Source organism: Garra rufa, chromosome 24 (genome assembly GCF_049309525.1).
Source record: "Garra rufa chromosome 24, GarRuf1.0, whole genome shotgun sequence".
Classification (NCBI taxonomy): domain Eukaryota; kingdom Metazoa; phylum Chordata; class Actinopteri; order Cypriniformes; family Cyprinidae; genus Garra; species Garra rufa.
In genome coordinates, this window is record NC_133384.1 from 35,358,965 (window position 1) to 35,370,677 (window position 11,713).

The following is an 11,713-nucleotide window of genomic DNA, read 5'->3' on the forward strand; positions in this document are numbered from 1 at the left end:
TTAAACACCCATTACACCCCAGCAACCCCATAGAAACACACTTACAGTCACTTACACCCCAGCAACTGCAAAGCAACACAATGACAAATACTCAGCAATCACAATGCAACACACTAAAAACCACATTAGAACACAGCAACTGCATAGCAACACTCTGGCAACTTCTGACAACTCTGATGCTCACAACTACTCAGAACAGCCAAGCAACCACATGGCAACACAATGAAAACCACTCACAAAATCCCAGCAACCACAAGGCAACACACAAAAAACCACATTAGAACACAGCAATTGCATAGCAACACTCTGACAACACCAAGGACACCCCAGCAACTGCATAGCAACCAGGGATGGGCAGTATTTTAGATAAATGTATTTAAAGTACGTATTTGAACTACAAAATACTATTTTGTATTTTGCATTGTAAAGCCTTTGGGAAAAATTGAATGTAATTTTGTATTTAAATACATTTAATATGAGTATTTTGAATGAATGAATGAATGAATAATATAGTGTGATGTACTTGGTTCAGTTGTACTTTGCTGTTTGAAGCGCGAGAGATTCATATTTACACCTGCACGTTGCCAGGTAAAGGTTTTTTTTTTTTGTGTGTGCGCACACTCTGTGACAGAGTGGAATGCTGACAATGTGCCTCGTTATATAATTCTGTAAATCGGCGTGGCAACTCGGTAATTGTTCTCCACACCAAAAGAATCAAATAATCCCGTTAAATGCAGTATTTGAATTTTTAACTTGTGATTTGTGACCCTGGACCACAAAACCAGTCTTAAGTCGCTGGGGTATATTTGTAGCAATAGCCAAAAATACATTGCATGGGTCAAAATTTTTGATTTTTCTTTTATGCCAAAAATCATTGAGAAATTAAGTAAAGTTCATGTTCCATGAAGATTTTTTGTAAAATTCCTACTGTGAACATATCAAAATGTAATTTTTGATTTGTAATATGCATTGTTAAGAACCTAATTTGGACAACTTTAAAGGTGATTTTCTCAGTCTTTTTTATTTTTTTGCATCCTCAGATTTCTGATTTCAAATAGTTGTATCTCGGCCAAATATTGTCCGATCCTAACAAACCATACATCAATAGAAAGCTTATTTATTGAGCTTTCATATGATGTATAAATCTCAGTTTTGTCAAATTTAACCTTATGACTGGTTTTGTGGTCCAGGGTCACATTTAGAAAAAAAAAACATTAATCTATGTAACACTAAATTGTATATATTTTTTAATTCATTAAACATTTTCTTTTAATTAACGAATCTATGAAACATGGACCATTACTTTATTCAATATTTCTGCTATGCAGGCTCATTTAGTAAATTTTAAGCATTTTACAAACATGGTGCTTAATGAAAATGTCATTTCCATGCCATGTAACATTTCCAAATTGTGATTATGTTCCCCCATCTATGCAAATGATTGATGTAGAGACAAAAGAAGGTTAATCACTGTCTGTCACCATCACTTTAATGCAGTGATTGTGTGCATTTGTTATGACACTGATGCATGATGCACAGCTCTTCAGCTTTTAGATTTATTCTTCAAAAAAAAAAAAAGTTTTATAAAACAAAAATAGTTTTTAAAAACCAGTTTTGTTTTTCCTACAGGGCAGGGGAAGGGAAGATAATTTCTAATCAGTAGTAGTACACATCTAAATGTTTTTGTTTTGCATTCAGAATATGTCCAGATATATTTCAGCCTAATAGGGATAGCAACACTCGGTGACAACCACTCAAAAAACCCCAGCAACTGCATAGTGACACTCTGACAACCACTCAAAACACCCCAGCAACTGCATAGTGACACCCTGACAACCACTCAAAACACCCCAGCAACTGCATAGTGACACCCTGACAACCACTCAAAACACCCCAGCAACTGCATAGCAACACACTGACATCCACTTAACAAACCCTCACAGCCCTTTAAACACCCAGAACACCCCAGCAACTGCATAGCAACACACTGACAACCACTTAACAAACCCTCACAGCCCTTTAAACACCCAGAACACCCCAGCAACTGCATAGCAACACTCTCTCACAATTACTCAGAACACCCCAGCAACTGCATAGAAACACAATGACAACCACTTAACAAACCCTCACAGCACGTTAAACACCCAGAACACCCCAGCAACTGCATAGCAACACACTGACAACCACTTAACAAACCCTCACAGCCCTATAAACACCCAGAACACCCCAGCAACTGCATAGCAACACACTGACAACCACTTAACAAACCCTCACAGCCCTTTAAACACCCAGAACACCCCAGCAACTGCATAGCAACACACTGACAACCACTTAACAAACCCTCACAGCCCTTTAAACACCCAGAACACCCCAGCAACTGCATAGCAACACTCTCACAATTACTCAGAACATCCCAGCAACTGCATAGCAACGCACTCACAACTCACACTAGTTTACACAGAAAAGCACCACTCACAAAAGTTCAGCTATTCTGATACATGACTAAAGAACGTCAGTGGCAATAAAGTACTGACGTGAATAAAAAATGGAATGGACTTTTCCAACAATCAGCGTACAGTGCTGGCAACAGTGGTTTATAAGAGAGGATAGAGGCTGTCAGTATGTGAGGTCTACATATGTACAAAACAGACCACAGCACAGCTCACGAAACTTCTTGAGAAACTGTGGTAAAAAATGACATAGCATCTAATAAGGTGACTGATTAACAGAAGCAGAAGTGGGTTTCTGTAAACAATGATGAGGCAAAGTAGCACAATAAATAACTTAAAACCTATATTTTTATAGCTTTTTGATGCCAAGGACCCCTATTTTATATTTTATTCATATTTAATTAATATTTCATATTTTTTTCATCAATATCAGTAAAAGCAGAAAACTCAAAACAATGCAAAAACAAACTACTCTTTAATAGATATTCCACAAAACTATATAAAGATTTGTTTGTTGATCTTTTTTTACTTCAAATGCCAATTTTTTTATGTATCTTTGTATGTTGTATGTTGGTTTCATATATTTGAAAAACATTTACATTTAAAATTTTTAAAACATTTTAATATATTGATTTTGATATATTTTTCGTACTGCTAGAATACATGTGTAAATAATGCATAAATATTAAGCATTATTTATTTTATGTTTTTGCCTGCTAATAAACCCTTTTTGGTAATTAAAATACTGCTAAAATAAAATATAAATATTAGATGAAAAAACGTTTTGGAAAGCAGAAATAAGAGTGTTTAAGCACTAATATTACTATAACTATTTAAAGCTAAAAAATAAATTCAAATAAAAACTGAAAATAAAAAATGAAAGCTAAATTTAATATATGAATCACTTAAATTTTATACATCTAATGCATTTATTCCTTTATCATTCACAGTATTAATTTAGTATTTGTTAATAACTCTGATCTATCTTTTGTTAATAAAATGCATTTTTATTACACTCGTGTTTTTCTTCTGTTGATAATACAGTAAGAGGTTCTACAAGTTAACCACACTTTAAGTGACCTTATTTTACCTCCCTAGGTTGGTGAAAGCAAAATCTGGCATAATATGGCAACACACGTGGACGAATGCGGAAGTGGTTGTTAGGTAACAGGTAAGCAAATATATATGATAGATTATACAAGTAATAGTCATGTACAGATGATTTGAATAGATATGAAGGAAGTCACCCTATGAATTACAGCATATTTCTGTATTATAATTATTACTGGTGTTTGTAGGTATTGTTAGATGAAGCAGTATGCAATGGTGTAATATTAAACAGTTCTAAACTGTCACTTACATAGTAAATTTGTAATTTGATTGACTGTGTTAGCTATCCAAATTGTAGATATTAAAAATAGTGACTTGTTTACTGTAAACACACAAAAAAAAGGCCAGCTGACATAAAATGAAAAAAAAAGGGTTATTTAGTTGGTGAACAAGTCTACAGTACTGTTATTAAATACAGTATGTGCTGCATAAAACATTGAGCCATTACTTGCAAATAGTCTGTGGGTTCCACTTTCCCCTTCATAGCATCAACAAGCTTCGCTTTTGTATTGTTTTTGAAATTGCGACCTCTAGCGGCGAAAAATATTGTGCCTATAAGGAAAAACAACAGGAACAAAACAATATACCCATTTATACTGAAACTGAAAAAATGTTTCAATTCCATTAAAGAATTTAATTCTTAAAAATGTTTTAGTGATCTTTTTTTAAGCGAGTTTCATGGCAACCACATTCTGGGATTTTATATTTATTTATTCATTCATTTAGATTTGTTTGCACAGATTTTGTGGCTTAATAATGGGATGTAGATGTTAAAACATATTGCTGGAACTTTGTATAAATGAGGACAATACAGTCTGTACTTAAGCAATGAGAACAACAGCACTGCCTACACATGACCAGCAGATAGCAGCAGCTCATGAAGGTTCTCTCTCTAAAACAAGGAACATGGTCAGCAAATTTTTTTTTAGCTTTAATTTTGTGTCACTTTTTATATCTCCCAGCATAGGTTGCCCTATTAGGGTATAAAAAAGCCTAAGTCAAATTATGCTGCATGTATAACATGTCTAAGTGTCTTAAATTTGAGGCATATTCTTGTATTTTTACACTGCTGAACTGTCTAGTCTTCAACTTTAAGGTTGGGAAATTCCAACCCAAATCAAAAACATAACTTGAAAAATAACCCTGAAGACTTTGGTTAGATTATTCAGTGTGTTGATCAGGGTTGGTGGCAAGACTGGGTTTAACTAACAGAGTAAAGAAATTTTATCATCTGACTGGTAAAAATACAAAAACATTACTCCTACAGAAGCCATAAATGCACAGTGCATTTACTGCATTTACAGTATAAGTGCATTGTTTGTCAGCAAGCAAAAGAAATGAAATCTTCTGGTTGGTAAAGATACAAAAACATTACTCCTACAGTAGATCAATTCTCAATCAATGCTTCATTGTCATTAAATAACAGTTTAATTAGTTTTTTTTCTCAGTTTTTAGAAACTGAAGGCCTATTTAAATAAACTAATTTTCTCCATAGAGGAACTGATTTTTTTTTAAAGTTAAACAACAGATCTACTACGAGCTCTGAGGTTATTTGAGGTTAAACTATATATACTTCTGTTGAAACCATCAGTCTGTTATTTAAAAGTTTAACAACAGAATCCCTGGTATACAACTACACTACCCATAAACCTGCAGAGAAATATCCACCAATCAGAGAACTGGAATTATGCACAGACACTGTAGTTGTAATGCTGGGAAATTTTATTTATTAGCCCTTATAGCTTTGCAAGCCAATTAAAACGTTTTAACAGATTATAGAGAGTGACAAAACTGTGTGACATTACACCTGATCAGACTCAGTTATTTTGAGCCACCACCACATTTCCAGTGATCTCATATTTGATGGTGTTCCAGTCAAACACGTTTCCCTTCGGCACATACGGTTCCTGGTTTGAATGAACCGCCCTAATCTCACTGCTGGAGAGAACACGAATTTGCACATCTGTAACTTCTCCTACAAAGCTCTGCTCTGCATCAAAGGCACTCAGATATTTATCCCAGTCTTGGCCGAGCAGTACGGTGCCGCCAGGACGGATTGACAGACCCTTTCCATACAACTGGAACAAACTGCGACGTCCATCCACCCAAAAGGCAGTAAGACCAGTCGCAGAGTCCCAGGTGACGCACAGGTGAGTCTGGAAGGTGGAGAGAGGAGGCAGATGGAAAAATGCTGCATCGCCACTAGACTGAATATACAAGGACAAACTACCATTTTTCTCTCTCCACACATTGAGTTCATCAACATCAGGCGTGCGGTAGGTGAACAAAATAACTTCCCTCTCGCCCTGGAGCTCGATCGCAACACGCATGCAGAGTGTAAATGCTGAAAGACTCAGTGGCTTTTTAGGAGTGAGTTTTACGTAGCTGGAATCAGTCTTGGTTGGAAACAGAAGCACTTTACCAGCGAGACCCACTGCAAGACAAAACCAAAATAAACCGTGAAAAAATATAGATCTCCCACAACAGAGAAGCAAAATCCTGATTACCAAAAAATCTGTGTTGATTAAAAAAATGTGGTATACCTTGAGTAGCTGCTGGTTTCAGAGACAGGAGACAGAAAACCACTGGAGCCAACATCTTGTTGCAGGTCTGAAGGAAAAAGGCAAAAAGAAAAGTGATTTTTTTAATATATTAAATTACAACAGTTTATTACTACTAAATGTGTTTAATCAATTTTTAGGTTAAGAATACTTACGATGATCAGCAGGTCTTGAATGAGAGAAGATCACTTCGGTTTAGTTGTTTGTCCCTAGATGGGCACTCTTTTATTTTAACCTGAAAAAGGGAAATTGGCATGTCCTGCAGTGACACGCCATGTAATTTGTAGTTCACAGTAGCCGCTTTTCCACTGTCGGGCCAGTGCGAGCCGGTGCTAAGAGCGTGCTGGGCGGGGCCAATGGCCTCGAGTCTCAAGCACCAAGGCCAAAAGTAAGCTGTGTTTCCACTATCGAGCCAGTAGCCTCGCTGCGCAAACCTAAAGCCCGCCCTTTACACACCTCCTTGGATCAAACGTCATAGGTTATCAGTTATAGGTTAATTTAATGAGAGACTATATTAATCATGAATACTTGTATAGGATTACAAAAAAGCTAGAAGTTCATTTACTGCAAATGATGGAAAAACCAGCAAATAGCATTTCACTTTCATTTTACACTGACATAAATTTTAACCTGATGTTTTTGACATTTTAATCATAACACTTCCCAATAATGCTTCCTATAATGACTCTTTATACTCATCAAATCAGTACAATCATGTTTTATGTTTGTTTTATGAAAAATACCTAGAGGAAAATTTAAATGCTCAACAGTCACTCTTTCATAGTCTCATTTAGAGATTTTTTCCAAGCACCTCTGAAACTACAGGAGACATTTTTTTTTGGAAACAAGTAGCATTGCACTTTGTAATAAGTCTCCATTTGCTCTCCATTGCTGTTCAGAAGAATTGGTTGAGTCATTTGATTTGTGATTTTTGTGATTTATGCCATTTTACAGACATCAGAAGCGAAAAAACAGAGAGTGAACAGGGGAAACAGAGGATTCAGTGTTAAAGGGATGAAAGAGGGATTGAGCCTCCGCAGCGTCTATGCAACCGTGTCGAGCGTTTGTCTCTCAGAGAGAGAGATGCTAAACGCACCATGACGCTGGAAATTGCTGTTGGGTACCGAAAACAGACCAGGTACAAGAAATCAGTTTATTCTTTTCATTTTTGGTATTGGGTTTCTCTGTGTACTTCGTAATTGTTTTGTTGAGCCAGTAGTTTGGGGTATGCTGGTGTTCTGCTTTATCCACTAATTTTTTGAACACTGTTAAAGAAAATACAGAATTATTTAACACAGTACAGCAGTCTTTATGGCTCTTAAGAAGATTTTTATGGTTTATATTTAAATATTAATGCTTTTTATTTAGCTAGGATGTATAAAATTGATCAAAAGTGAAAGACTTCTATAAAAGATTCATATATCAAATAAATGCTGATGTTTTGAACTTTCTAATCATCAAAAACTCCTGGAAAAAAAAATGTATCATGGTTTTCACAAAATATGAAGCAGCACAGCTGTTTTTAACACTGATGATAAGAAATGTTTTTGAGAAGCAAATCAGCATTAGACTGATTTCTGAAGGATATCAGTCATGTTACACTGAGGACGGGAGTAATAATGTTTCAGATTTGATCACAGCAATCAATTACATTTTAAAACATAATACAATATAAACCAGTTATTTTAAATTGCAAAAATATTACACTATAATCACAATATTATTGTCAAATACCAGGGCCGTGCAGAGACCTTTAAAGGGGCAGGTGCTCAAAGTATAAAAACACTGTTAGACATTTCTGTAATTTCTACAGTATATCACCCAGTATAAAACAGCAAATTCCCTTTAAAGTAAATAACTGTAATTCCCTTTGCATCACGGGAATTTTCTGTGACGTCAAACACCACATACAGAGACTAACTGTATTTTTAAAAATTGAGGTATACTACTGTATTTGTGGTAACGACCTCTTTGGCGCCACTCCATTGAGATAATTCTTTTCCTCATTTCTTACATTTTAACTGACAGGATTTTGCGACACTGAAGTTCGTGTCAGAAACAGCGCAAGTGGAACAGCGTATTTAGAGTACTACTGTACTTCAGAAATATACTGGGGCATCAGTTTACTGTCCTGCTTCTATTGTGGATAGTATCACGGATTATAATGGTTTCTATACTGTTTTTTGTTGAGTCGCGCCGCTCGTGTCTGAGGACACGGAACCAGCGAGGCAGCGCCGGGGGTTTCCCCGGGGATGGAACCCGCGAGCGGGAGAGTTCTGGAGAGCATCTGCACTGTGTATTGACGCACCTTACAAGCAAGCAAGGTAAAATATATATATATATATATATATTTGTATGTCTGTTTGTGTGTGGTTTGTCAGATTTTTGCCAAACAGTTTAACCTAGTAACATTTACTCGTCAACATTATGGTACATAAACTTTACCACGGTAAACTGCGCTGTACTTTCAATTAACAAACGACGCTGTCAGCTTAAATTACCAAATACAATTATTTTAACGCGCAAGGCATAATCTTATATTAACAGTAAGTTAGCTAATGTGAAATTTTGTTCAGGTGTTATTTAATGTTCACCAGTAGCCTATAGTTGAGAATACAAAATCGTATGTTAACTAGGTTAAACAAAAGTTTTATGACTAGCTGCCTTTCTAGTTTTAGCATTCTATATAAAAATTATAAAATTTAATTAAATCTATATACAAAACAATGATTTACAATAACATATGGCAGTACATCACTACAGTACCTTACTGTAAACTGAAATACAGTTGGGTACTGTAAATAGTTACCAACAGTGTTGCCAGTAAGTTACTGTAAAAACCCTTTGAAATGTCTAACAGTGAAGGGCATCTGAAACAAGGCATTAAAGAGCCCCTAGGGTTCATCACCTCATTGTAGGCATCCAGTTACTTATGTAACAAGTAACAATGTCATTAATAAGACAAATTATGCCTTATTTGAAGTTTAAATTGCGTTTCAGGACTCAAACAACAGAATCAGTAATATTTTTTTAACATTGTATTGTATTGTACAATTTGTATTGTATTGTAAGATTGTAGACAACAGGCTTTACTGCAGAGTATAGAAATAAAACAAACATATTAAGGAAGGAATTTTATTTCACTATTTAAAATATTTTAAATATCAATTTAAGGCAAATTGTGACCCTTTTTAAGAGCCGCAGAAATTAAATGAACAGTATGAGTAGGATTTGACAATGTACGGTAGAAAATTAAGGCATAAAATGGCATGATTTATAATTCAGATACAGCTTCACACAAAACAAAACAAAATATCTTATACAATGGAATTTCAGCCTTTATACCATTAAAAGGGATAAATCGAGTTTATAATTTATTATATTTATTTAAAACATAAATATTACTGTCTTGTTTGTTTAGATTCTTATAAGGCACAGTAACAACTTTCACATTTACAACTCTGTGTTTGCTGCATAACAACGTAGGTCGATAATTGCAATAATTTGACCATAAAGAGCTGAAAAAATGTGGAAAAGAAAAAGTCATTCTCTGTCACAAGGGGGCGCTTTAAGAGCGCTGAAATATTACGGTTTCCCTAGTAACGGCTGTTTACAAATCAGCATTAACGCTGTTTATCAGGCAATAAATGAAAATGACAAGGACATGTTTCTGAGGACAGTCGGTTCCCTTCAGATACATTCATATAAAGACATCAGTGCCGCGTTTTGACTTTGAAACCTACAGCATGCATATTTATTCAGTGACATCATTGCCTTTTGAAGTTTAATCCAGCCATATTGCGTCACCTAATGTACGACCTCCTAAATTATAATTAAGTATTTTCTTATACTATTTAACATATTTCAAACTTTTTATGGCCTTAAATTTGATACAACTAAATTGAGGAGTTTTTAGGACCTGCAGGTGCCCTCTGACAGAAGGGCACTTTGGGCATCTGAGCAAAAGGGGCGGGTGCTCGAGCCCCCTCCGCCTTTATTTTTTAAGTTTACTATAAAATAATTATATTTTTATATAATATTCCCTTTTTATTTCAAAACATAATACTACTACCAAACTTTATTATTTTATTTAAAAAAATAATACAACTAATCCAATGATATTATTATCACTAATAATAATTTTATATTTATTTATATTTAATGGGTCACACTATGTGTAGCGTGAGGACCAAACCAAATCTCAAGCTATTCTTATGAGAACAAATTTTCACTTCACACCTCTTTAAGTAAACTTAGGGGAAAGACATATCATCATAATAGTTACTAGACTGAAATTAATAACATTTAAAACATTTCTGAAACTTTTGCCCAAATTAAGCACAGACACTGCAGTTGTAATGCTGAGAAAAATTTATTTATTAGCCCTTACAGCTTTGCATGCCAATTAAAACAGATAAACAGATTCCAGAGATTGACACAACTGTGTGACATTACACCTGATCAGAATCAGTTATTTTGAGCCACCACCACATTTCCAGTGATCTCATATTTGATGGTGTTCCAGTCAAACACATTTCCCTTCGGCACATACGGTTCCTGGTTTGAATAAACCGCCCTAATCTCACTGCCGGAGAGAACATGATCCCACATTTGCACATCTGTAACTTCTCCTACAAAGCTCTGCTCTGCATCAAAGGCACTCAGATATTTATCACAGTCTTGGCCGAGCAGTACGGTGCCGCCAGGACGGATTGACAAACCTTTTCTATACAACTGGAACAAACTGCGACGTCCATCCACCCAAAAGGCAGTAAGACCAGTCGCAGAGTCCCAGGTGACGCACAGGTGAGTCTGGAAGGTGGAGAGAGGAGGCAGATGGAAAAATGCTGCATCGCCACTAGACTGAATACGCAAGGCCATACGGCCATCTTTCTCTCTCCACACATTGAGTTCATCAACATCAGGTGTGCGGTAGGTGAAGAGAATGATCTGCCTCTTGTCCTGGAGCTCCGTTGCAACACGCATGCAAAGTGTAAAAGCGGAGAAATTCAGTGGCTTTTTAGGAGTGAGTTTAACATAGGTGGAATCAGTCTTGGTTGGAAACAGAAGCACTTTACCAGCGAGACTCTCTGCAAGACAAAACCAAAATAAACCATGGGAAAAAAAAGAGAAAGAAATACAACAGAGAAGCAAAATCCTGCTCACAATAAAAAATAAAAATAAAAAAAAATCTGTGCAATCTATTAATTACAAAATGTGGTACCTTCAGTAGCTGCTGGTTTCAGAGACAACAGAGAGAAAAATAAAACCACTGGAGCCAACATCTTGTTGCAGGTCTGAAGGAAAAAGGAAAGGAAAATGTATTTTCATATTAAATTTCAACTGTTTATTACTACTAAATGTGTTCAATAAAGTTAAGAATACTTACGATAATCAGCAGGTCTTGTATGAGAGAAGATCACTTCGGTTTAGTTGTTTGTCCCTAGATGTCCTGCCCTTTTAAGTTCAATCTGTAAAAGGGAAGTTGGCGTGTCCTGTAGTGACACTGCATGTAGTTTGTAGTTCACAGTTACGGGTTAATTTAATGAGAGACTATGTTAATCATGTGTACTTGTATTTTTAGTATAAATT

At 35.6% G+C, this 11,713-nt stretch overlaps 1 protein-coding gene and 1 pseudogene across 1 annotated transcript; both read right to left on the reverse strand.

Moving 5' to 3' along the window:
- Positions 1–5,283: 5,283 nt before the first annotated feature.
- On the reverse strand, positions 5,284–6,460 carry LOC141300164 (C-reactive protein-like). Its single transcript, XM_073830496.1, has 3 exons — positions 6,277–6,460; positions 6,104–6,170; positions 5,284–5,994 (listed from the first exon to the last, which is right to left on the reverse strand). Exons 2-3 carry the CDS (start codon positions 6,156–6,158, stop codon positions 5,378–5,380), a joined length of 672 nt encoding a protein of 223 aa, XP_073686597.1. The 5' UTR covers positions 6,159–6,170; positions 6,277–6,460; the 3' UTR covers positions 5,284–5,377.
- Positions 6,461–10,588: 4,128 nt separating this feature from the next.
- The window catches only part of LOC141300198 (C-reactive protein-like), a 68,811-nt pseudogene continuing 67,686 nt past the window's right edge, over positions 10,589–11,713 (reverse strand).